Source organism: Vidua macroura, chromosome Z (assembly GCF_024509145.1).
Source record: "Vidua macroura isolate BioBank_ID:100142 chromosome Z, ASM2450914v1, whole genome shotgun sequence".
Taxonomy (NCBI): Eukaryota; Metazoa; Chordata; class Aves; order Passeriformes; family Viduidae; genus Vidua; species Vidua macroura.
In genome coordinates, this window is record NC_071611.1 from 26,573,536 (window position 1) to 26,600,857 (window position 27,322).

The 27,322-nt window shown below is 39.5% G+C and overlaps 1 protein-coding gene across 4 annotated transcripts in view; it reads left to right on the plus strand.

Annotated features, from left to right (window-relative positions):
* IQGAP2 (IQ motif containing GTPase activating protein 2) overlaps window positions 1-27,322 on the plus strand; it is a 123,091-nt gene that overhangs the window by 51,450 nt on the left and 44,319 nt on the right. For 3 of the 4 annotated variants that reach the window (XM_054003012.1, XM_054003009.1, XM_054003010.1), the window contains exons 3-9: window positions 13,489-13,645; window positions 14,785-14,862; window positions 16,599-16,675; window positions 21,237-21,304; window positions 21,799-21,912; window positions 26,198-26,376; window positions 26,804-26,891. In XM_054003012.1, coding sequence (XP_053858987.1) covers window positions 13,489-13,645; window positions 14,785-14,862; window positions 16,599-16,675; window positions 21,237-21,304; window positions 21,799-21,912; window positions 26,198-26,376; window positions 26,804-26,891 — 761 coding nt within the window. Of the gene's footprint in view, window positions 1-13,488; window positions 13,646-14,784; window positions 14,863-16,598; window positions 16,676-21,236; window positions 21,305-21,523; window positions 21,577-21,798; window positions 21,913-26,197; window positions 26,377-26,803; window positions 26,892-27,322 lie in introns of those variants that run through there. The other variant, XM_054003011.1, reaches the window with a different exon arrangement.

Consider the following 27,322-nt stretch of genomic DNA (forward strand, 5'->3'; position numbering starts at 1 on the left):
TATTGAAGTGTGGTGATGAAAACATACTACCAGTCTGGTGAACTTCAAAATGGCTGTCTGCACAAATGCCTCCTGCTTGTACTAGAAGCTGGTACTAGAAGCAGATGAAGTTCTAGTGGCTGACAATATTATGAGGGAACAAAAAGGGCTGTGCTTGTTCCCTTTTTTCCCATCTGAAGTAGATGAAAGTTGTTGAGAGGGTCTTTGGGTATTTTTGCAGCCCACTGAGAGAAAAACAACTTGCCCCTCTGCATAGGAAGTATCTGCTTTGGTGAACATGGAACTTCTGCTGGGCTTTTCACTTCATTGCAAGAACACTTGCACTCCTGAAATCAGAGAGTGTAACTCTTGTGCTCTAAATTAAGAGCAACTGGGCTGTTAAGTTTCTTTGAATACATATATTAGTTCTCCTGAGGAAGAAGAGTATAGAGACATTTTGACTACATTGAATTTCATATGAAAAGTGAAGTAAATATGCTGTTTAAGTATTTGGCTGGATTTCAAAGTAAATGTGCAGAAGTTCTGCAAGACATAGTTTTAAAATCTTTTTTGAAGGGGAAGATCTAGGTACGAAGGTGCTCTGTGTCAGAACTTTGTATTCCTTCAGTTTCAACTTGCATCTGTTGGAATATGGGCACAGTTATACTAACACTCTCTTTTGAGGTCGTTCTCTTTTTTGTAAGTTTCTCAAGAACAATTTTAGATTCACTGTTGCTGCCAAATCTGCTGTGATCACCAGGCAATTTCCTGCCCCTGATTAAGCATCTTTTCCAGTGCTTATGTTCAGATGTCTGACAATTGAGTTGATGGGAGGGTAGGGATCTTCATGTATTCCTTAGAGTCTGGCAAGTCTTATTTTTGCTGGGGCACAGCTGCATCTTGTTCTTGACCTGAGCTAAGGTACAGAAACTTCCACACCCCTTTAAAACCTCAGTCATCAATGTCTATCAGACTTTCTTTCCTACTGTAGATCTTTCTGTCCTGGTGTTCATCCTGTGGCTCTTCTTTATCTAGTTTCTACTGTGGTTGGCTTTTCCTGTCCATTTCTCTTGTTGACAGGAACTGTTTGGCATGGTGACGGTTGCATTTCTCTTCCTCTCCCCTGTGGCAGTTGTTTTCTCAGCACTGGTGTATGACTGGTGTCCTCACACCCTGCACTGCTGCCTTGCTTGCCACAGTGCAGGTTGGCTGATGGATGCTGCAAGAGAGATTGCCATGAGAGCCAGTAGCATGACTGCCCTCTTACATGAGGCTTCATACTGCCTGTGATAGTCAGGCTCTGCAGGCTGCAGCTGCCAGTAGCTCAGTATACATGAGTCCTACTAAAAACATATAAAAACATGCTCTATGAATTATAGGGGAAAGTGAGGATCCTTTGTGGTGGCTTCTGGGTGTAACTGCAGCAGTATCTTCCTAGAGTGCATAGAGTGCTGTGCAGCTGCTGTACTTGATTGGGATGAAGTGTAGAGGAATGGGCAGAGGAAGAAAGGGAGCAAATTCACAGGTCAAAATAGCAACCTAAGTCACTTAGGTGTCAGTGGAGGGCTGAGAGTTAACAGGTTGTGATGGTTTACTGATTAACTTGATCAAAGTAACTAAGTCATTAATAGGCTTGGCAGCAAGGTAAATTGACTAAAAATACTTTTTGGTTCAAGTTCACAGGTACAGGGGATTTTTTTTCCTGTGTTAAATTGTTAGCTAACTGCAAGTTAGAGGCCCTGAGATAAGTGCTGTTTATGAAGAAAAGTAGGAAAGTGCTCCTGTAAACCATTTTGGTGTTTCTTCTTTCTTGTTATCTTTTTGTGACAATAATATAGTGAGCTATACCAGCCTAAAAATTAGTTTCCTAATGAAAGAGTGCTGATAAGGATGCCTGGGTGTCTGCCCTGTGGTTCACTTTGATTTAAAAATAAAAATGACTGTAACTACTTCCATTTTCTAATACAGAAATGTTTAAGTTAATTTCTGTACCTGAAAGCTCTTGGAGGTGGTACAGGAGTATTTCCTAATAGGGCACTGTGTTGATTGAAAAAGTCTCTATTGAGCTTCTCCGGAACAGTTTTTACAGTTTTTATTTTTCAGAAATTACTTCTACAGGAATCAATGAGCAAGCCTTTGTGCAGCTAACAACTTGCTAGAGGGTTAGAGCATGCTGAAACCTCACTGGAAACAAAGATATAGTACATAAACTCCATGAATGGTTTGAAATAGTCTCTAAGACTTGTCAGTTTTTCCTTCAGATTTTAAAATTCTTGCATTTTTATTTTTTCTTTGTGCATGAACAAGAAAACAAAGAAGAACTTTGTTTTACATTTACCACTCTGCATAAAATACTGTGGTTTCTCATAAGTAGTTTCAAACATCCAAAATAGGGTTTAAGAAGACTTTTCTTGCATATGGCATCTTGTGATTAAACAATGTGACCAGTAATGGTGATAGCATTCTGGCTGGGGTTGTGTGGCTGCTATGTGCTCCACTTGGCTTGGGCTGCCACTGGCAAGGAATTGCCTGCCTCTATGCTTTTCTGCTGCTGATTGACACGGTGGCACTGAATATCTAGAGGCATTCATGGCTTGCCTGAGTGGCAGCTGCAGTGGGAATGGTGTTACAGAGCCTGGGTCAGCCACGGACATGTGGGTCTTGTGTTACTGGGTCAGCTAGCCAGACAATGGGGGCTGCCTGGGGAGGCGAGCCAGCCAACAGTGTAGATGCTGATAGATGGTTTACCCATTCAAAACACTGAAATACTTTTTTTTTTTTTTTCTTTTTTTTTTTTTTTTTTTTCTTTTTGATAGGATAGAAGAAAATATATTATATTCTGGTACTTGGAGTCAAGGTGGTGGCAGGGGAGGCTGTCCTCAACTGGTTCTAGATTCCATAAGACAGACTTGATACACCATTGACCTGTCTGTGGCCTTTGAACCAAATGGTGTCCCAGTAGCCTGCTTTTGCCAGTCCCTAATACCTTGTCTGGTAACTGGAAGGCTCTTAGCTGATTAATTATTTCTTGTACCTCTCTTATGCAGTCTCGAGTAACTTGAATACTAGGGCATAGATGGTAGATTCTTTTCACTTGGTGAGTACTCTGATAGAGGTGTATCACTGTTTGCTCTTGGAGAAGAAACTGTCTTGTGTACACGGATGTTGAATATGGTGATCTCAACACCCTTAAACTGAAGTTCTGTCACTAGATACTGGGTATTTGTTGCATGATGTGATTAATTGCACTGTTTAATTTTTACCATGCTGATTACAATCAACTTTTTTTTTCTTCCTAGCCTAACCTAGTCTTTGGACTACAGTCTAGCTTTCACACTGTCCTGTTGCTTATACATTAACACATTCATATAATTCCTTAGTACATCCCTCATTCCAAGTGACTATTTTAGAGTTCTGCAGCGAAAACCTTGTTTTACCACTTAGTTTCTCCAGTCCATTTTCTTAAAGAATGGTGTATCTTAAGTGCTATCTAGAAAGATGTGTTTGAGATGCCAGTTACTATTTTATGTAGCATTTGGTTATATGTTCTCAAGAAAAACTTCTACTTACACTGGGAAAATTACTGCCAGTTCTTTACCAAAAGCCAATGTGTACATATCATATAGAAATTCTGGTTATCACTCTTAGTGTAAAGCAGTGCTAACTGTCTACGTCAGGTCTGTGAACAAAACACTATGCAGTTTTGAAACTGGCAAAAATATATGGTCCTGGAGGATCCAAAGTTTTGTTCAGCAGTTATTAGCCTATGTTCTGATGATAAAGGTGAGGCTGCAGGGCAGTCATTAAATTTTTTTCCTGTTTTCTCTTATAGAATGGCTTCTTTTCTTCACCAGTGTAAAGTCACACCATTCATTTCTTCGGTTTTCATTTCTTTATGGATTATCAAATGCTGTTATACTGCTGCCTGCATTTTTCTCCTCTACAGCAGACTTAATTTGTGCGCATGTGCTTCCCAGAATTTTATACATTGTTCCCAAGTGGGTAGGGGACTACTGTCTCTCCAGCCATGGAAAGTGGAGGGGAGAGCATTTCTTGCATAATCATGGGAAGAAGTAAACAGGAACAAGTAACTGTAGGTGCTGTGAATGTTGTATCTCACCTAAATGCCTTGGTTTTAGCTTTGTTCCTCAATCTTGTGTTTCTTTTTGACATGGCTCCAAGTTGAAACTCCTTGTTGCAGTTTTGTAGAGTTTACGTAACAGTAAATGCTTAGAACAACAGTTCAGCCTTTCACAAGCTGGCTCTTTCAGTCTTTTCACTCTTTTAACATCTTGTTCTCTCATGCATGGCTTTTAATTGTGATTTGGCTGCTGTCCTGCACCTTTCTTTAAAAGTTTCAGCTGCCTGTCTAGTAGATGTACATCTTGGGTTATTTTATGGCTCCTGTACCTGGAGACTTGCTGCTAGCTGCTTTCACAAAACTAACCTTTGTCAGATATTAGACAGGAAAATATAAATGTCCGCATCTGATCCAGTGGACTTGAACTGTTCAAGGAGTCAGAACAGCACTCTGCATCCTGCCAGGCTCAGGCTTGGTTTCCTCCTCTGCCATAGGTCATATGTGTGGCCTCGATGCAGTCTTCAGTCTGCACCTCCTTTGGGGGTTTCTGCTGATCCAGCTGCTTTAGTTGCCAATAAGCAGGTCTGCAGGCAGAACTGTCTCCTTCTGTTGCTGATCTTGAATCATAGCCTTGGCTCTAACACTTGCACACTATAAAAACTTCTATGTTGAACCTACACGGGAGGTATTTCCCTGGGTCACTTGTCTTCCTTAGAAAGGTGTGATGATTGCAGGCATGGTGGTAATGTTTGTGCCTGTTCTCTCACCTGCAAAGAAAGGTAATAGCACATCCCTCTGGACACCTGAGGACTAGTACTTGCATGGAAGGCACTTTGCAGTGGTAAGGGGGAAACGCATATAATACTAAATCTTGATGTAAGAATTACTGTATTACTTTTATGTATGTTTTTACATATTCTTCCATGTGTGGCTAGTTTGACAGCTGCTAGAAACAGCATATCTGTAGATGCAGTGAATTTTGGGTGAGGCTTAACATGTTTCCTAATGGACACCTGTGATTTAGTTTCAGTAGAAGCTTCATCAAAATGACTGCTAGATAGATCACTTCATAGAGACTGTAGCTCTGTTTTCTATGGATTTGGATAGGAATTACTGCCATGGCAAGGTGTGGGCTTTGAGTAAAGACTGTGATTTAAGATTAGTGGGACTATTGTGTGAAGTATCTCCAGGACTCATTGGTTATTTTACTGCCACATTTCTGAGGCTTGCCAGGGGCATGCATGTTCTGCTGAAGTGCATTGTTTGGAAGACTATGAGGTTATTCCAGGCCAGAACCTTTTAAATTGTTAAGTCTAAAATACTATATGCTATTTTAAGAGGGTGCTCTAAACTGTATTACCATATTGGAGCTATAGAAGACAAAATAGAGCAAAGCAAACTGCTGTAGCATGTAGCAAGAGTATAATGTGAAAGTCTAAACTACAGTCTACAGTGCTTTCCTAAAGCAAACATGGTGTGTTTGGGGGGAATAACTTGTTTTGCAACATTTCCACACGTACAAATGCTGTACCGTATAAATGCTTTTGTTGCTGTGTCTGCTTCTGTTTATCAAATCAGTGTCTATACAGATCTGTGAAAATTTGTAAGATTTGTAAGTTTAGATTAATTCATATGCCAAATTCATCTTATTTTCAGAGAAAAGTGCTGTTTTATTTGTAGGAAGACACTTTATGTTTGTACGTGGGACTTGTCACAGAGCTTGTGTCTGCACTACCTAAAATTTCATTAGTGATTTGAGTCTGTCATCTATCTGAAATTATGCTTTCCAGGGGGCACTGAGCCACCACTGCCAGACTAACACAGGAAATACTTGTGTTTCTGCTGTTGTCTTTGCTGCCTGTTGGAAGAGAAGGCTATTAAAACTGGTCTAGACACTGCAGCTGGGTGATGCATGTCAGTATGAGTTGTATTACCTTAGTTGCACAGGTTTTGCAAGATTTTTAGTACTATTCTGTTGCATCCTTTTTTCCCCTTTTCATTCAAATGAAAATCCAGTTCTTCACATGAAAAAAGGGCTGTTTCAGACCATACAATCAGCAGATACTTGTCCTCTCCTGAGACCTTTGAACACAGGCTTAATAATTCCACCTCATTTGCTCAGGTAACCTGTTGAGTGCTGTTGTTTCTGCTTAGAAGAATTAGGTGAGGTTTCTTAAGGACACATACTTGCTGTGGTTGATCAGTCTCCACATGGTGAGCTCCCTTCCTGGCACTGCTCTTTCTACTGCCTCTTCAGTTTTCTTCTCCAGACCTTGGCAGCTTGGAGCCAGGCCAAGAGCAGGGGGAAAAGATGAGGCATCCCTGTGGCCATCAGCCTGGACTTTGTTGACCCCCCCACTCAAGCACCATTATCTCAAATAGCAGTCCTGGAATTTGTGGTTGATACCTGATGCTAAATCTTAATGTCTCTGCAAACAGACAAGACAGCAAAACAAAGCCTTGCTGTTTGCTAAGGTTGAGGACTGTCCTGGAATACATGCACAGTGTGTTGCACAGTGTATTGTTGTCAGCTATGGTGTTGGTTGGGAGTCTCTACATCTTTTCTCCACCAAAAGACTACTGAGTAAACAGGACTTGGCTGCTGCTGGGTGCATGCAGTCTGCAATGGCAGTGGGGCCAGGTCATGGCTCCAGAGCCAGCTTCCTGAGCAGCACCTTCCCTTGTGGACTTTAATCACTGATTAACCCACATAAAGGGTGGCTGGAATAAAACAGATTAAGCCAGCACATAGTATCTGTGCTGCCATCTTGTGCACTAGAATTTTATAACACCTTTAAGATTATTTTGTAAATATGGCAGTGTTGTCATGGCAGCAGAAATCTGGTGCAGAAGAATGTGGCTGATATGATTTATTGCTGGTTTAGTGTGCTGTGCAGGTCAGGCAAGGTGTCACTGCTCCTAGCTTCTGCTTAATTGAATTGAATATGAAATACATCAGAAGGGCTTTGATCAGGGAAATGAAAGTCACAACAAACTTCAGGCTGGCATGCGCAGCTCAACTAAATGCAAAAATGTGCAGTGAGATCTGTATTGTTTTAACATTTATACACTAAGAAACCACACATGAATGTTTCATAGTTTTCAGTGTAGCTCTTGCCGAAAGTCAGTTTCGTCCCTGCTGAAATCATGATTGTAGAAAGTTGAGATACTGTTAAATCTAACACTAGCTGGAGATTCAAAGATAGGCAGCTTTGAATTTGAACCAATTCATGGAAGTGTAAAAAAATTGACAACTGCAAGTTTATCCAAAATCTCTTACTAAAGAATTTGACGTTTTCTTTATGTACTGAAGTTCTGAGACCTTGTGTAGCCAAGTGTTTCATGGTGTTGTCCATGTTGTTGCCTTCACATTACTTCTTGTATGTAACATGAGAGAACTTGTGACTGGGGTGACCTAGGTCACACCTTCCTTCACCCTACTGCTGTGGTGACCCACAGTCACAAAGTCTGATTCCTTTCAGACAAGGTAAGTTCTTAGGATAGGTAGAACTTTAGATGCAGTAGAGACTGTCTCTGGAGTATGAATGTAGAGCCTCAAATTTAGAAGCTGATGTTTCCAGGGTGTCTGGCTCTAGGAGTAAGTTGGCATCAGAGAACTGTAGCTCTGACTTGAGCTAAGGCTCTCATCTGTAAGAAAGGTTTGCTGCTGAATGTACCAGAACATGATGGGGGGAAAAAGGGTGTGAAGAAAGTAGTTTTTTCAGCGACCCATTCTACCCTCCGCAGCCTCAAAGTCAAGCCTCCAAGGCTGCGCAGTTTTTAATACTACTAATAGGTTTTGCTGTGATAGTATTCAAATTTTATGTAACTGTTTTCCTGGAATGGCTGGAAGCTGTGCCTGCTTTTCCCCTGGAAGTAGCCTGTGGCTGTTCGTGAAATAACCTTTTCCTAAGTTTTCTGGTTTAGGAGATGTATCATACTAAAGCTTGCAGTATTATGAGAACAAATTCCAAAGTTAACATACAGGTTTTCCTTACAAACAAATCAACAGTACCACCACCCCCCGACACTCAGCCAAAGAACACACCTATGTTGCTTTGGCTGCTGTCACCATCCTTTATAAAACAAATAATATTTAAGGGAATGTTGGCAGTTAAAAGAAAATCATGTTTTTTTAAGCAAATGGAACTTCAGGAGCTGAGATTTCTTAACAACAAATCTGTAGATTCAGAAACTAGAGACATAAGCGTGGAATTTTAAATGATGAATTCATGTGCTTCAGATAGTTGCATATTTCTGCATATCTCCAAGTAAAATTTTTACTTAAACCACTTCTACCACTTCACAGACATTTAAAGCTAGAATCTAACATTTTGCTTTGGGTCTGATTGTGGTTACTATTATTTTCTAGCAAAAAGATATTTTTCTTTGGAACAAGTTGGCCACATTGTTCTCTCTAGGTCAGCAGTCTGTTCCACTTGGGCTGAACTAGGTTGAAAGGCTGTGGTTGAGAACAAGGGGGATAATAAATGAGTCATAACTTACGTTTAGCTTGTCTTCACTATACCTTTTCAACAGCAACATGCAGTGTTCTGAGCTTTGGCTCTGGAGTCCCATCTTTTCTTCTTTGAAGGTCTGCTTCCCACAAGGTACAAACCTGGTGCCTTTAGATCCACATCTTGTTGCATAAATCTGAAAGGGCAGGGCAGCAAAAGTATAAATTTTACTGTACAATTGTGTGCTGAATGTGATGGGCTTTGGGTGGGTTGTGCAATGTGTCCTCTCTTCTCTGCTGAACATTGACTCCAGCATTTCCAGTCTCTTGACCTGTGGGTCTGCTTTGCTGACCACACAGACTGTCAATGACACTTCATAACAGGTTAAGTTCATAGTGCAGCACTGTTGCTTCCAGTTCCCTTGACCTTGCCTTGAATGAGATTCAGCAGGTTTTTTTGTTTTGGTTTTTTTTTTTTAATGCAGTCTGAGCTAATTTTACTGCTGCTACTTTCACAGAATGACAGAATGGTTAAAGTTGGGAGGGACCACAGTCAGTCATCTGGGCCCACTTCTCTGCTCATGTAGGGTCATCCCAGAACATGTTGCACAGTATCGAGTCCAGCTGGTTCTTGAATATTTTCAGTGAGGGAGACTCCACAACCTCTCTGGGAAATCTGTTCCCGTACATAGTCAAATGTGGAAACTGCATCTCCTGGTCAGTGGTATGCTGTTTGTTGCTCTTGAGTCTGGCATAAAAGTCATCATTGTTATCCTGCCAGAAATTCACTGCTGAACAGCTCTGCCATGGATTGTCAAGAGTTAAAACAGAACTGAGCATAGCAAATACTTAATACTCATTCCTGGCTGACTCTTTAGTACTGCATATTGGAACTGAAGTTTTGGAGATATATTTTCATTGATCAGATCTAGGTTTGCTTTTTTGTCTAAGGCAAATCCTTTCTTTGTGTGTTGACAAGTACTGCAGTATTAAGAAAATCAAACTGGGCTCTACTTATGTGTTCCCTAGAATCTATCTTTAGGAAAATACCTGCTTATGCATATTTTATCTAAACAGTAAGACTATAACTGGCATGGGTAACTCTGTAGGACTGTTCAAATGATTTTTAATTTTAGACAGTACTACCCAGAACTTCAGTGGTGCTGTACACTTTACTCTGCTTCCTGAGGCTTACTTTTGTCTATCCACCATGGAGCTGGGTTTGGGTTTAGCTTAAATGAGAGACCAAATAAACCATCATGCTCACCATTCTGTAAATTTTTCATGGCCTACCTCAGTCAGTAAGTTAAAGTTGTTAAAAGTACAGTTATGGGATTATATTGTTAAGAAAGGATGGTAGAAATGCATGTGCACATTCGATAGCTATAACAGCCTTACTCTACAAGCTTCATACTGAAGGAAAACATACTGTCTAAGATTGAGTTATAGACCCCTCATCATGTATATCAACAATATTAACTACTATTTTTGAGCAACAGTTTCTGCAACGGTTTTAAAGGTGATGCTGATGCTGCAGTTCTGTATGTGCAGGAAAACAGTGGGTGAGCCAAAAGCAATGCTGCTTCTTTAGCCTTGAAGCAAAATAAATTGCTTCAAAGGTATCTATAAATCCTTGCTGTTATGTGGATATTCTCGGTTTCACTTAACAAAACCAAAGTAGAAGCATTTCTAGTTTTCTCAGTCCAGTGTGCTCCTCCTGACTGTACCATGTCATATAATAACCTTCATAAACTGACCAAACATTGTCTTAAAAAGCAGAACCGTACAAGGTTCTTTCTGTTTAAAACAGCAGTTGCCTTTTAACTGAATCAGTTTAAATGGAACAAAACTTCTGTAATTGCAAGAAGCATTGGGGAGAAAAGTGCTGTAGATATGCTGGTTGACAGGAAGCTCACCATGACCCAGCCATGGGCACTCACAGCCCAGAAAGCCACACGTGTCCTGGGCTGCATCCAGAGCAGTGTGGGCAGCAGGGCCAGGGAGGGGATTCTGCCCCTCTGCTCTGCTCTGCTGAGACCCCACCTGCAGTGCTGCATCAGCTCTGGGGTCCCAGCACAGGAAAGATGTGACCTAGTCTAGCAGGTCCCAGGGCAGGGTTGCAAAGTTGATCAGGGGGCTGGACAAGGTCTTCTGTGGGGACAGGCTGAGAGAGCTGGGGTTGTTCAGCCTGGAGAAGAGAAGGCTTTGCAGAATACTTATAGCACCTTCCAGCTGTTTGCATAACTAAGTTACAAAGTTGTTTGTATACTAGCAGGTTTTAGTTAAAATCCTGAGGTTTTTTCTTCTTCTGATTAAACAGGTGCAAAACAGAGTAAATCCTTTCACAATAGATCTTGTTGTAGCTGAGTTCTGCAACTTCCAGACATTGGTAAAACATATCTTACATGTAATATAGCTGTAGCTGTGTTCTCAGTCTTGGACACTGATTACCACATGCTCTTAGTTGCCCTATATTTTTTTTCTAGAGATATAACTTATAGATTTTTGGTTATAAATGGAAAGAAAGTTTGCATCTTAGGCCTACTCCACTAAGTTCTCTCTAGTTTTTCCCCTCTTTTTTCCACTGAGTTACTAACATTCTCCTTCTCAAAAGATACTTATTCCCTTGCATATTTATCTGGATCTGTTGATCTGACACTTCTTTCTATGTTACCTTTTTTTCTTTTTTCTGCTTTCTTTGCATCCTCATACTGTTTCCTATTTGTTCCTCAGGCTACTGCATTTACTGTTAGACACAGTAGCCTCCCTAACTAGAACAGGAGGGTTCCAGATTAATTTTAAACGCTTATCACTGTGCTGGAAAACAAACCCACAAGAATTTTACTGTTGTTGAATTACAAGAGGTTTGACAAGCCAAGGAGTAGCTTTCACTTTGTATTAGCATCTCATTTAGAGCTCAGGGAATGACTCAGTTTTATATAAAAGTAGTAAATTTTTGTACTGTAAGGAAGAAAAGAAATTCCATGTGGACACATGTGTGTATCTTCTTCAAAAAAAAATCCAGTGCAGTACCTGTTGGTGCCCTGGACTTAAGATGTTAGAAAAACCCTTTCACAAGAAAACTGAGAATTAGAAGTGCAAAGAATCCAGTGTATGGTACAAAATGCTGCTTGGAGCACACAGTTCATATCTCTGGAGATGGTCCATTGAACAGCAGAGTCAGCTGTGGCTCATAGTGAATATCTGCTGTGGTTCAGCAAGCTCCTGATGCTTATCTCTACAATTATTTTTCTAGAAGTCACATTCTAGGAAAAAAAATCTATAGGAAGAGTTAACTGGCTCAGGTAAAAATCATATTTGCCTAGAAGTACACCTATGTATTTTCTTCCTTGTCTTTTTTTGAGATGCCAAGTGTGATGCCTTAGTGTATAAATCTATTTAGTTTCTAGAATGCCGCTTTGGGACCCTTGGCATGGATCCATAACACACAAACGTGTAGTGCAGGATAAAACTGGGAAACTCATCAGGAATATGATTCTCCTCATTAAAGCAGCTTTTATATTGCAGAATACAGTTCTCCTAATGACACTTGCTTCGTGCAGTTCTATGTGATATTGTGTTGGATTTATGGATGTTATTTTCCTAAGGAGCTATTTGGGTAGTCTGTGCTTCAGTGAAACAACTTTTATATGTCCTGCAAAAGTGGAATGGAGTAGAACAATAGTCTAGAGTTTTAATGTGAAACAAAATGTGTAGTGAACTTTCTTCTACATGGCTCATTTTCAACCTGGATCCAAGATTTCTGGTTTCTGAAGTCACCCCTATGGAGGTGATGTTAGATTTGTAATGCTGTCTTGCTTACAGTGATGCTGCCATAGTGACAGTAAGCAAAGTGAACTAATGTCTTCAACTTTATTCTTGCCCTTCATCTTTCTTGTTTGTATTGATATTAATATCCTAAAAGCATGAGAGTTTGATGAAGCAAATAAAAAACAACACTGTGAAGAACTAAGCAGATTTAAAGCTCTTGTAATGTGATTTAGCTGCTGGAAATAAGAATAATATCAAAGGGCCAAAACACTTAGACCACCAATATAAGGAACTTCTGGTCCAGTGATTAAGAGACTAATCTTTCTTGGAAGTGCTTTGGAAGCAATTTCTCTTGGCTACTCAATATAAACATACTGGATAATATGGTTTCATGTCTGTTATTTGCCTTCTGAACTGGTTATGTATTCAATTAATACTGATTTCTGTCTAGCACCATGTCTATCACATCTAAGGTCTCAAACACATAACTAGTTTAGTTAAACTCAGAGTTCAGTTAATCCTCCGACCTCAGAAGATTTAGTCAGTGTCACTAACAAGAAGCCATGTTTCAACCTGCTTACTGCCAGGCAGACCTCAAATGTGTAAATTACCTTGGGCTTTTCCACAAAACTGTCTCTCATCCCTCCAGCACCAGTACTGCATTTCATGGGTGAGAGTGGAGAGCTCACATGCAGGAGGAGGATAATCTGCAGGAGTGCTCTGTACTGAGCTGGGCATTGCTTGAGTTTGTGTTGCACAGCACATTGGCTACAGGAACCTGCCTCACCCAGAGCACTGCTGTCCTTGATGCTCATGAGGTTCAACACTGGCATAGAAATCACAGAGGTTTTTTTAAAATGCAAACATCAATAATACACAACACTCCATGTTGTCTTCTAGTTTTCAGTTTTAATTACTGTTTATTCAAAAGACTAGTACTGTTCAAAATATTTGAGTTAGACCCCCTGGGGTGTGACTACTTCAAAGCATGCTGTTTGCTTACTGATGGCTTGCAATCACAGATATGACCCTCTAATCATTTTGATATGCCGTGTGAATAACTGAGATTTTTCTCCTTAGCCCTTGTCCTTTTCCATTATAATAACATTGTGGTGGTGATATTTAAAGTATGATAGCTGTGGGCAAAAGCTGTAATTCATATTAAAACCCAAATAATAATGTTTCTCAAATGTCTCTGTAGATGGATGGAGGTCTGCTTGGACGAAGAGCTGCCCCCAACTATGGAATTGGAAGAAGGCTTAAGAAATGGTGTTTACCTTGCCAAGCTTGCAAAATTCTTTGCACCTAATGTGGTGTCAGACAAAAAGATCTATGATGTGGAGCAGGCACGCTACAAGGTAATAACTTTCTCAGTTTTCTCACCAGGATGACAAAACCCAGCAATGTTTGTCTTCCAGCTCTTAAAGAGTCCCAAGCATGGCTGGTTAGTTTTCTGTATCTTTCTTTAAGGCTGTAGGGACTAGATAGAAGATGCACAGCTGTAGGAAGCCTGTATGATAAGTTAGAAATATTCTACCCTTAGAAAAAATGTTTTGGTGTTGCTTCAAGTTTTTAAAGCTGCACAAATTACACTTCTGGCTCCAAGGAAATAATGAGCTTTTCAAATTATAAAGTTATTTCTGACTAGGAATAGAAGTCAAAAGCAATTTGGCAACTATTTTGAACTTTCTTCATTTTGTATGGGAGCATATTTGAAATTCATTTCATTAGATCTTAATGTTTGTTTTATCAACTTTAACAACAAGAAGCCAAAAACCAAGCTACCAGTAATTGAGCTTAGCTTGTTCCCTGTGTAGGCTTTTGCTAGCTCCAAGAACCTCAGTAATACAGAGATATGTACACTCATGCACAGTAGTCCCACTATGGAATGCATTATCTCAACATGTAGAGGGGGCAGAAAAAAAAAATTATGGTTAAGAATTCCAGTTACATTTAAAGGTTTCTCTTGAAAATCTCCAAAACTTGAGAGATTCCTTTTTCCCTTTACCCTATATGATAACATTGAAAATAAAATAAAAAATACTTTCCCACTGTATTCTCATGCTGATTGCATAGGTTTTAGGGAGGGTCAGGTATTCAGGTAGAACCGAAGAGTTCCAAGACTTACCTGTTCTTCATGGTGGTGCTGAGCAGTGTTACTACTTCTGTGTTTTGGTTCCTTGCCTTTGACATCCAGTCTCTACTCTCAAAGAATACTGAAGGACTGTACAAATTTCTACTTCAATCACAGTCCACCCTGATGTTACATAAGCCAGATTTGTACCCATGAAAGAATGAGCTGAACTCAGTGTGGAGTTGTTATGTGTTAGGATGCTTCATTAGCAAAATTGAAGCTGTTACACTTTGGTTTCTGGGTTCAAATAAGGGAAAATTCTGTGAACTTGACTTCACGATATAAAACTAGGAAACAACAGGAGGATCAATAAATAGAGAATTTTCTTAATGTGACTTTCATAATATTCTATGTTTCCAATAGAGATCTGGCCTTCATTTTCGGCACACTGACAACACTGTGCAGTGGTTAAGAGCAATGGAGTCCATTGGCCTGCCTAAGGTAAGCCTTTAAATTTCAGCAAAGAAATTTAAATCAAATCATTGGCTCAAATCATTGGCTCACTGAGGCCACTTTCATCTGCTTGAGCATAAACAATGCTCAAGTTCCTTATAGTAAATCTAGAGGGAAGGGGTAATTCAAAAAAACAAATCTGAGGAGAAGGTAATGTGGAAAGCAGTGGGAATGTCAGTCCTGTTGTTGGTGCTGGCACTGTGTGTGGGCTGAGGCAGGGACACTAGCAGTGTTTGAACTAACTCAAACACTTGATATCTTACTGCTAATGCAGTCTCTGGGGGGACCTAGAAGGAATATGGTTTGAAACAGAAAACTTAAATATTTGCTTCCTTTAGGTTACCTCTTCGCATTGTTCCTCTTGCTGCCTCCTCCTCTTACTGTACGTGCCAGTTTCTCTGCTTCTACTCTATTTCCAGACTTCTTGCACCCTTCAGCGCACCTGCGTGACTGTGCTCTGCTCTTCTTCCACCAGCTGCTTTCTTGGGTCACTTATATTTACCTTCCTCCTTGCGGGTCTTCACTTGTTATCTCCCCCCTCTGCTGCTGTTTCTGGGCACCAGTGAGTCTATTTTGGATGAAAATCCTTTAAGAAAGAGCTGTGTGCAAGCACCTATGCTGCTTGTTTGTACATTCTGGCAGCCACACGTAGGCCAGGGTAAGCAGTTCCCCACTCCAGGGTGCCTGGGTGCCCACAGCCTGAGTGCTACCTGAGGCACAGTGGGGACATTCAGGCAGCTCCTTGAAGGGCTGAATGGACCAAGGGTCAGCTACTGTAGGCAAAGTCACTGCAGGTGCCCATAACCAAAAAAGGGCACTCATGACTGCTGTCAGAAATGCCAGAGAGATGGGAAGGGGTCCTGCCCTTTCCAGGTCAGGCTTTTTTTTCCAGTTGAGTCCTTCAGCCCTCTGTTCAGCTGGCTGATTTCCACCCTGCCATCTCTTCTCTGAAAGATTGCGTTTCTGTCGTAAAGGATGGTCATGGCCAAAAGCTTTCCCAATTCTCCCTGACAAAACTGTTTTGAGCAAATGATGAAGAGGGCACTGTGCTCCTGACTTACTCAGTCTAGTCCTATTAACCATGGGACAGTGCAGCCCTGAGTGACCAGCCAGGGCTGGAAGCATGCTGCCAACTCTCATGGTTAACTAAGTCTTTTTATCATATTTTTGTGGAGAAACAGTGTTTAGTGACTGGGACCAAGGCCAGGAACAAATTAGTGGTAGAACCAGAACTGGAACTTATGATGTGACTTCTTGGCTAAATTGCTTAATATTCCTCTCTCTAAATATCTTCCTTTGTAAATTATGTATTCACAAAGTTAAGGGTGCTGGCAATTAGAATTATGCATTTTTAAACCATACCTGATAGGTTTGGTTTGTAATGAGGCTTTGCAAATTGTAACTGCATTCCAGGTTTTGGGCATCTGTAGAGGACAAGCGCTACTGGCTGAGCTTATGCCAAAGGACATTTTCTAAAAATCTTGCTGAAATGCTGCCTGCTCATCTTCCTTTTTCCCCCTCTTATTAAGTAGCTTTTATGCTTTATTTAGCTCTTCTTTATGAAAACTACTGATTAAGTTAAAATAACATCAGAAGAGAAGTGACTCATAGCTGTATAAAAATAACAGCTGAAATTCTGTAAATTTAATGTATGGTTCTGCAGAGTAAATGTTTCTGCTCAGTAATAAGTCCTCTCTTTTAACTGTGTGCTCTTTGCCTTTAAGATCTTTTATCCAGAGACTACAGATGTCTATGATCGGAAAAACATCCCTAGGATGATATACTGCATTCATGCTCTAAGGTAACTGCTGACAGGAATAGAAGTTATAGTAACTGACAGAGTTTGGAGCGTAAGCTTTAGGACAACCAGTATATCAAAATCTGTCAGAATTTTCAAGTTCATTAGTTTTAAGTTGGAGACAAAAGTTGAACTTTGTCAGGTCTATTGGACAAATAACTTTCAAAATAGAAATGAATTTAGCACACATATCCCGCTCTCAGTAGTACACCCCCTTGCAAAATGAACATACAATTTCAAAATACATACTTCAACAGAAATCAAACAAATTAACAGAAACTTAGCAAAACATTAGTACAACCATGGAGCAGACATGCTGATCAGAGTGAAAATAATGATGAACTGATATATTTCTGTCCCAAAACTGAAGCAGTTAATTACTGTATTCTGTGGTAATTCATGTAAAAATGATACATTCTCAAAGATTTAAAAATTCTAAGCAACTTGATTTTTAATGAAAAGTCAGAGAGGCTTTGACTACACCATTGAAAGTAGTGATTAATTTTTTTTTGTGTTCTGCCTTAAGGATTTTCTTTATGTTTAGCACAGATACATCTGCCCTGTGCTGTCCCTGGTGTGAGGAACAGTATTGTTAGCAGACAGCTCCACCCTCCTGTGGCTTTTCTAGTTCATTTCTTGCACATAGAGACCTTTCTCTTTAAATATTTTTGGCACTAATCTTTCAGAGAACAGAATTAACTTGCACTCCAGACTTTTTTCTCTGTTTCTAGTGGTGTTCAAAGGCACATCAGCTGCTCCAGAGCTATCAGACAGAAACTATTCAATACATGCTTTACTGAAACTTTTTTAGGGTTAATCCTTGAAATGATGTGCCCACTCTTGCATTCTGGGATGTGCACTTACTCACAGTAAACAGTACTTACCACTAAAGTTCACCATATTTGCTTAACATGCCAGGTGTTCATACTTGACATTCCAGTATATTTTTGCCATCTTTGACAAGAGTTAGCCCTTGAAATTATTGTACTTGGTGTACTATTAACTGGGAATTGACACCAGGACTATTTGAGGGTAGTTCTTGCCTGTAACTTGGTAGTGCAGTCTGTTCTGAAAGCAAGTGTCTTGTGTAAGCTTGAAGTGATTTCCTAAACAGAATATGTGGGACTACAACCTAAACCAGGTCAGGCTGACTCAGTGGGCTCTGTGCCCTCCACACCCCAGCTGTGTTATCGGCCAGCTCAAATGTTTTGCAGGAGGTGCAAGAACACATTTAATTTTAATACTTGCTCTCTCATGTATATAGGACATTATTAACTCTGGATTTGAATGCTACATAAGCAACAGCTTCATCAAAGATCTTCTTATCTGCCTTAGCATTGCAATGGCTATACCTCTTATCCCGAACAGAGGTTTACAGTGGATTGACCTATGGTAAAAATTTTCCTTTCTCCATCTTGGCATGCCCCAGGATTTATGCGGTACCAGAATTAGTCTGTGTTGTCTCAGCTTTCACTTCCAAGCTTGTCCTGTTTAAATTACTTTTTCTTGATGCACATCAACACAAAGCTCCAACTCTCTACATCTGTACTTATGTTTTTGGGGGTTTTTTTTAGTGCTATTATTTTAGAAATTGACTTTTTATCAAATGTGTCATGCCATACTGAAGGCCTGGAATGCTTTCATTTATGATGCTTTCCCATGATATTGTAGGCCCCGTGCCTGCATCCTGTGCAGGATGTAAGAATAGAAGAAACAATGATTGAGCTTTATTTCCATACCTTTTCCTAAAATGCATACCAGAAGTCCTTCACTTTAGTCTTTCAAATCAAACTTCAATCTCAGTCTTGAATGTCACGCAAGCTACATTGAAAGCTGTTTGGGAAAGAATAGAATTAAGCACAGAGTGCTTTGATTGGCCAGCAGTGCTCCCAGGTGGATTGGCACCAGAGGAATGCTGAGCTGTATCTGAAACTTATATTTGACACCTGAAATAATAATATTTTGCAGAGAAAGTCACCGACTGTTTATTGTTTTGCTGATCTTTTGCTGTTAAAAGGCCTGAAGATAGATGGGTACTCTAAACATGATGGTTTAAATATAGCTTTAGGGTATGTCCTGATTCAAGTCTGAAATTAACACCATTGCACTTAAAGCACGTGGGATGACTTGTGCTGTCAAATACAACACTGCTCTGGCCAGGAAGGAGCTACTTAGCAAACAATTTCTTATTATATTCCTGTTCAATGTAATTAGCTCTTGCATTTCTCTCACTGAAACATCAATACTTGAAGTATTGATCGGGATAAAAGGCCAGGAAGAAATTAGTGGTAGAACTAGAACTGGAACTTCTGGTTCTGACCTGAAAAATACAAAAGCATAGATTCCATTATTTGCACTTTTTTTTTTTTTTTTTTTTTTTTTTTTCTTTGTAAGCAGATTTGGGTTTGTTCCTGCACTAAATGAGGTTAAGAACAGGTTCATTTAAATTAAGATACTAGCAGTGATTCTTCTTCATAAATAGCAGTGCTTAGAGATATTTTTTCCCTGAACAATTTAGTTCTCAAATTGTCTTTACGAGAAGATCACTGCTATATCTTAGACAAACTATCCCTCTAGAAGCTGGACTGCTTCAAAACATTGTTTTCCTAGGAAGCAGCAGAATAACAAGCATGCCATAAAAGAAAAAACATGCTATTTTCAGAATTATTTTTCACAGCATGTTATAAATGAGCTAATCATAAAACAAGTCCTGGGAACATCTGCCTGATGCAGATCTGTGTGGGTGATGATTTCTATTGAAAGGAGTTTCACCTAGGAACTGCTCTTTCTCCTTTGTTTTCCCCTTGCTCCTGATGCCTTGAATTCAGTTTTCTTAATCACGAGGACCCCCGCTTTTGACTTTGTGTGTTTTCTGAGGTTCAAGTTACACAACAAAAACATTAAGCAAGCTGTTTCAAGCGAAATTATATGTTAACTCAGTCTTTGTGTTCTCTGCGAGACTCGAAGAACATTCTCAGCACCATCTGGTGGTTAATAAGTTTATCCAAAGAAAGGAGCATAGGAAATACCACACATGGTTCAACATCCTTCTGGAAGTGCTGCACAGCAAAAAAAAAAAAAAAAAAATTCTTTAATGTTCATAGCACTCTTTCTTCTTGTATCTTTTTCTACTGGTGACCCAAAAAAAGAGTCAGCACTGTCAGCTGCTGATTTCCATAACTGTTTGTATGACACCCAGCATTTCAGACAGGATTGTGTCCCTGTCTCAAACTTGGAGCAAAATCTTTCTTCACTCAGAAAGTCTGGAAGGCAGACCAGGGTAACAGAAGAACCCGATTCATTACTATAGTCTTCTAAAGTCTATATACTTTCTTTCCCCCCTGAAAAAGCTAATTTACATTTTAGACAGATTTGAAATATAAGACTGGTATCAGCAATGGTTTTGAGAGCCTGTAAAGGCAGGTTGACCTACCTGAGATCCTTTGTGTTCATCCAGATGGGGGCAGGACAGAGGAGTAGGTGTGGCAGCATGGAAGATAAATGTTGATTCCACGTGCTCCTAAATACATAGAACAGCTACAAAATATGTGCTTTGAAATCTCATCCTATAATTTGCTATTAGCAAAAAAATCCCCTCTACAAGAAAACACAGAAGGGATATATGCCTCTTTAGAAACAAAATCCCTAAAACAAAAAGCACATTTGCAATGAATGATGTTGGGGTGAAGTAAGTTTGAAAAGGGCTGAAAAATAATCCTTTTGGAAGAATGTGTTATTTAAGTATGGTTTTAAGAACCTATCTTTTTTTATTCTTTCTTACTTAACTCACTTGTTTATTGAATTTCACTGATAAATTATAGAAACATCAGTCCTATGTAGATAAATACAAGCCTTGTGTTTGGAAGCTACTGTGAAAATTTTTATGTATTCAGCTGTTTTATTCAGATAGCACCCCAGAGCTCTAGGAATGAGTGAAGGTGTTTTACGTGCTATATTGAAATGAAAGTATTAGTTCTTGGTTAGTACATTAAATCAACTTTCTTCATTTTCCAAGAGTAAAATAGGTAATGACACAAGTATTTTGAGATGGTGTTGGGTGGACTTACAGGTCCTTGTTCCTCTACCCTTAGTAAGAAGGGTGTCAGTGATTTATGTGTTTTTCTGTTAGTAATTATAGGATTAAAAATAAATTAATAATTAAAAATAATTATACTTAATTATAGTAATTAAGTAAAACCAGAACATAGATCCAAAGATATAAGCTGTGCTAAAAATGCTTTCAGATCTTGATTTTTTCCCCCAGTACTAGCTTTTGCATTTCTTTACCTATCTTTCACTGAGGTTTTCTTCTTGTTTATACATCCCCTGTGACCTGAGATATGCTGACAGTGCCTCTCTCTTAGAGATGCTTCTTGGAAAGATTTCTCGTTCTCTAAGACTTAAAAATACAGCATAAAGAAAATTGTAGTGTCAATTTATTCTGTATTGCCACAACTAAGTCAAGGGTTAAAGGACAAGCTTCATAAAAGTGCTTTTCTTTTGTATAGAAAGCAAACTTCTCAACCACATGCAGAACTTTAAAGCCTAATTTTCTTCTTTGCAGTTTATATCTCTTCAAGCTAGGACTAGCTCCACAGATCCAGGACCTTCTGGGAAAAGTAGACTTCACAGGTAAAAAGATAATCATATGTTAGATGGTTTTTTCACACTGCAAATCTGCTAACATTGTACATATTTTCTATTATGGCCTCTCTCCTCTGACAACATTGTTACAAACACTGCTACAAATTAAACAGGTGGGAGGCTGCTATTTTTAATGCTTATCCGTCTCAGAAGGACAGGAGGGAGGGAGTTTTCATTGACTACTTGTCGTATGTTAGAGTCCTTGGAGGAAAACTGCTCAGAAGCCCTGGTCAGAAGCACTTTCAGAAACATTTTTGTAGGTAAGGTTATTCATAGTGAAATTGTCATGCTTCTGTTCTGACAATATTTCTGGGTTTTTTTTTTTTTGTTTTTTTTTTTTTGTTTTTTTTTGTTTTGTTTTGTTTTGTTTTTTTTTTTTTGTTTGTTTTGGTTTTTTGTTTGTTTTTTTTTTGGTTTTTTTTGTGTGGTTTTTTTTTTTTTTTTTTTTTTTTTTTTTTTTTTTTTTTTTTTTGTCTGAACAGAGGAAGAAATCAGCAACATGAGAAAGGAGCTAGAGAAATATGGTATACAGATGCCATCTTTCAGTAAAATTGGTGGGATTCTGGCCAGTGAATTATCAGTGGACGAAGCTGCCTGTAAGTGTGACTCTTGTTCTGTTCTCTACCAAATGCTTTGACAGAATGCTAACAATGTATTTTCTGTGTTCTCATTCACATAGCTCGCTGCCTCTTAAGAGCTAGAAAGGAAAGCCAACAAGTTTTCACTACCACATTGCTTCATTGTTACAAGGCCTCTTCAAAATTTGCAGTATGAGTTTTTTTGGTATCTCCATTGACCCATAGGAAATGCTACCAAAAGCAAAGATTTCTTGCAATATTTTGAATGGGTTTAATGTTATTTGGTAGGTAGTGCTCCTCTAGAATAATGAATTGACCTCTGTGCATGCCTCTGCACCATATGAGTACAACGAAGACTTTTATGGGAACTTGGTGCCTTCTCTTTGCCTCCTCTTTTTATTTTTTGCCTTTTGCAGTTTTCCTAAAACACCCAGACAGGTTGCTGTGAGGACAAGTCACTGTTCCAGACAGACAACTCTCTCGCATATGGTGTTGTATATTTGGAACTTACCTCCATGAGTAGCTTTCAATCTGTTGGATCACTGGTGTGTGACCCATTGCATGGCAGAACCCTGCTGGAGGGTAGGCCCTGCTGGACAGTTAGGGTTTGTTTGAGTCTATCTTGAGCAGCTTCCATTCAAAACCAAATTAAATGGTTTTTTTTCTGCTGCTCATTCCTATTCATGTGTAAGTCTAGGTGGTTTTTTTGTATACCACCCTTTTTTTTTTTTTTTCTGTGAAATGAAGTGATACATTACCAAAAAAAATTACTTGAATTTAAATGATTTGAAATTAAGTGTGCTCACTTAAATCTGTGTTTGAGCTGTAGTTATTTTCCAGTCTTTTCAGAAGGGTAAACTGAAGAACAGAAGGGCTGTCTGCGCTACTTTATTCAACCCTGCAAAGTGGCAAGCTGATTCATGATATTACTTAGTGTGCTGAAATTTCAGAGCCTAACTTAAAACACACTTGATATTGATTCACATTGTCTGTGTTGTATATTTTGAAGCCTGCTTATTATGTGCATGCTTCACCAAAGGTAGATCTTAAAATGCTGCCTTTTGAAGTAGCAGGAGTTTTTTAGCAGATTTTTAGATATTTAGTGACTACCAAGCACTTTTTCAAGGGAGCTTCCTCCACTGAAGATTAAAGGGCTTCCTCCTCTGAAGATGAAACATGCTTCACTGAAAGCCTTATTATAGTGTGTAGGGCTTCCTTAACTTGTGAAGTGTTTCAGTCTTAGAAAAGCAGGGTTTCCTGATGCTGGTTCTGTCCCTCTGAGCAAGGATTGTGCTGTAGATAACATGCTCTGCCCCATGACAGGAAACATCTGCTATGGGAACCCTCACACACTAGTGAGGTTGGATAATGGAGATCCTGCCAAAGGAGGGGGTCTGCCATCCTTCTTCCTAAGTGGAGTATGCAAAAGGAGATACAAAAGTGGAACAACTGATGATGATTCCTACTCTGCTGTCAGCAATAGTATAAATCAGCATGGGAAAAATAAGTTGAGGTGCTTTCACAGAGAGCTTATTCTGCAAGGAAACCTCTCTCTTATTCCAAGCTTCCAGCCTGCTCTTTCAAGTCAATGAGGTTTCTGACTGTTTTTCTTGGTAGGTGGGTTCATATCTACCAATATCTGTTTGATTCTGTCGTAAGCTTGACCCTGTCTTTTGGCTGCTTTTTGCTAGCTCCATTTAGGAGCTCCACTCTTCCTATGTGTTTTGTTATATGAGGATGTTTGGATCATATATGTGTCTAAGGGCAATTTTCTTAGTCCCTTGGAGTGGATATGGATGTACACAGAACCACAGAATGCCTCTAGCAGGAGGGGACCCATGTGGACAATTGAATCCAAGTTTCTGATCTGCACAGGATTACCTGAAACTAAACCATACAGCTAAGAGCATTGTACAGATGCTTCTTGAACTCTGTCAGGTTTGATGCTGTGACCGTTTCCCTGGGGAGCCTGTTCCAATGACTTACCACCCTCTCAATGAAAAACCTTTTCCTCCTGTTCAATGTGACCTTTGTCTTTTCACAAAGTTCAATGAGAAATTGAGCAGTGTGCTTTTCTGCTTGTATCTCTTCCACCATGCTAGCTGCTTCTACTGCCCAGCTGTATTCTGCTGAGCTAGAGTGAAACAATTTTAGAACAACCTTCTGGCATGAGCTCAGTGCTAAGCAATTGATTATCCACCAACAGCTATGCAAGTTCCAGTAGCTGCCATCTCTGAGGGTGTATAGCTTCACTTCATCCTTCATTTGCCCCTGTTGAGTGTTCAGTGATACGATCTTTTGTCTGACTTCCCTAAATTTGCACAATCCTTTTTTTCCTAAAATCTCAAATCTGAAGCATTTCTGCTTTCTTTCATAAAGTGAGAGAAACTAGAGTCTTTTAGACTCAGATATTTAAACCGTCAGTTAAACTTAATCCAGATAACCTCTTTTTACTGTCATGCTTTTCTCCACTTTAGCAGCACCATGCAGGGCCAAGTAGAAAGTAAGTATTGACAAAATAAGGAAAGATGGTCATTGTGTTTTCCCTTCACATGTCTCCTTGGTGGCATGAAAGTAAATCCTAGGCAGGTTGTTGTGCTGATAAATGGGGAGCAGCAATGTTCCTCCTTTGGGATATGATCTAGATACACATTTTTCAGGAATTTTACATTTTGTGTAGTAAAGTCTGTAAAATATTTGAGATTAATGCGCCACCAGACAGGCACTGGAGTCTCTGTGGCATGAAGGTCCAGATAAAGTGCAGCTCTAGTGCAACTCCATCTAGACTGATCTTAGGGCCAAATGTGTTCAGGGAGTAACTGTGAGTGGTGTATTAGCTACTACTCTACCACTGTAAGTGGTTTTGAATTTCTACACTCATGTAAATTTACTGTGTGAAAAAGCATGAGCTTTTGTGACTTTTAATTTCTTGGCCTCAACTATTTGTTTAGTAGATGAAGTGGTTTTTTTTTTTTCTCAAAGGAAGTGGTTTTTTTCTCTTTCTTAACACTTAAGCTGATCAGTGGCTACAGTGAGTCCTATGGCACTCTTTTCCCTTTTTCCAGTGTTTTGAGGACCCTGCAAAGCCTGCTGGATTTTTTTTTTTTTTGCCTCTGTTTGAAGTCTGCTGTCTTGTGGCTTTGCAGGTGACAGGAGGAGGGACCATTACATCAGGATGTCTCATGCGCCTAGGGGTTCATGGAGATCTTGATGTGCAAAGAACCATCTCAGGGAGGCTCAAATGTAATATGCAGGGCTGCATCCTGCCTAGGGGGTGAAGGGTCTTAAATGTGTTTTTCCAGAGGACAAGTATAATGGAGTTTCAATTTCCTTATTCATGTGCAGCATCTCTCAGATATACTCAGTTTAGACAGTACTTTTATATGGACACAAACACACAGCTTTAAGGTAAAAACCTTAAACCAAAAATACTTTCAATTCCTACAGATAATTACTTTCTAAATAAATTAGGACTTGAATGATAAAATATAACTCATGTTTTATTTTCTGTGGTTTAACCCCAGCCAGCAGCCAAGTCCCATATAGCCCTTCACTCACTCCCCAGCCAGCAAGATCAGAAAGGTAAAAAAAAAAGCTGGAGAACTCATGGGCTGAAAAAAAGACAGTTTAATAGGGAAAGCAAAGGCTGTGCACACAAGCAAAGCAAAACAAGGAATTAATTCAGTGCTTCCCATGAGCAGACAGATGTTCAGCCATCTCCAGGAGAGTTGAGCCCCATCACATATGATGGTGACTTGGGAAGACACACTCCATTACCCCAAATGTCCCCCTCTTCCTTCTTCTCCCCACTTTATATACTGAGCATGGTGCCACATGGGATATCCCTTTCATCAGCTGGGGTCACCTGTCCTGGCTTTGGCTCCTCCCAACCTGCCAAGCACCTCCAATCCCCTCCCTAGTGTGGCAGTACCAAAAGCAGAAAAGGCCTTGGCTCTGTGCAAGCCCCGCTCAGCAATAACAAAAACATCTCTGTTATCAACTCTGTGTTCAGCACAAATCCAAAACACAGCCCCATGACAGCCAGTGAGAAGAAAATTAACTCTATCCCAGCTGAAACCAGCACACCCCTGTTTGGGGGAAGGGTGAACATGGAACAGACAGCAATGTGCCACCTTTGAGTAAACACGAAGTTCTGCAATTTAGAGGAAACATGGAGTGGAATGTTCAAATCTGTAAATTATTGAACATAAATTAAACACTCCTTTCAAATAAATCAGAAGAAACAGTGACAGCTTTGACTTTTTTTGCTTCCTGAAGTTTAGGACTGTGCTTTCAATTTTAGTGCATGCAGCTGTAATAGCAATCAACGAAGCTGTCGAGAAGGGAATAGCTGAGCAAACCATTGTGACTCTGAGGAACCCAAATGCAATGTTGCTCAATGTGGATGAGGAACTGGCGCAGGATTATCAGAATGAACTCTTTGATGCTAAAAGAAAGAAAGAATCAAACGCAAGACTCAAGGTAGTGGTGTTTTATTTGTACTCCTCCTACGCATGTTTCTTCGTGTTTCTTGTCATGCTATAGCATTATTATTTCTCTAAAAATTAACTTAATTTTTAAAATTAGTACAATTAGGAAGAAACCATCACTTTTGAGATAACTAAGAGAAATAATGGTAATGAAATAAGCTAAAAGCCATTTTTATAAGAATATGATTACTATGAGTATGATGCAGCTTAACTTTGCCCAAAGGCTAAATATACCAGAAGACTAAATAGTCAAGTAACTAATTTTCAAGTGCTAATTTTCTCAGTTCACTTAGTCAACAAATTGCTTTACAAATACATTCAGTAAATGCTTCAGCTGATTCAGTTTTAATGACTTTGGCTAATAGCTTTTCTCTTTGCAAACTGTTTTGTGTGAACTAGCAACAATTTTGTTTTCTTAGAATGGCACAATTTCTGATGAAGAAAGAGATGTCTATGAGGAGTTGCTGACACAAGCTGAGATTCAAGGCAATATCAATAAAATAAACAGTAAGCTATTCTGGATCCTCGTGGAAGTATGCACAAAATACGTGATCTCCCAGATTCCAGCTGAACACAACTTGAGTCTGCCTGAACAAACAAAATATTTCTGTGGAAACTTGTAAAATATGCACAAGTGGCTAATACCTGTCTACAACTGGTTTTGTCATGCTACTCTTTCTCTACTAATCTTTGCAGGGGGAGGGGCTAATTTCTGTTTGTCGTTTTTGCTGTAAGGATTCCTCAGTTCAGAATCAAATAATTTATTGCCTGCTCTGTTTCTTTATGTTCTTTTTGTGTGCAGAATACTGTAAATTTTGACCCCCTCTTCTATATAGACCCAAAATTAACTCATAAGCTTTTGCTTAGCTGTGGTTGAACTGCTTCCACCCAGGCTCACACAGAGCCAGAGACTCCCTTTATAGGATTGGACATGAAAG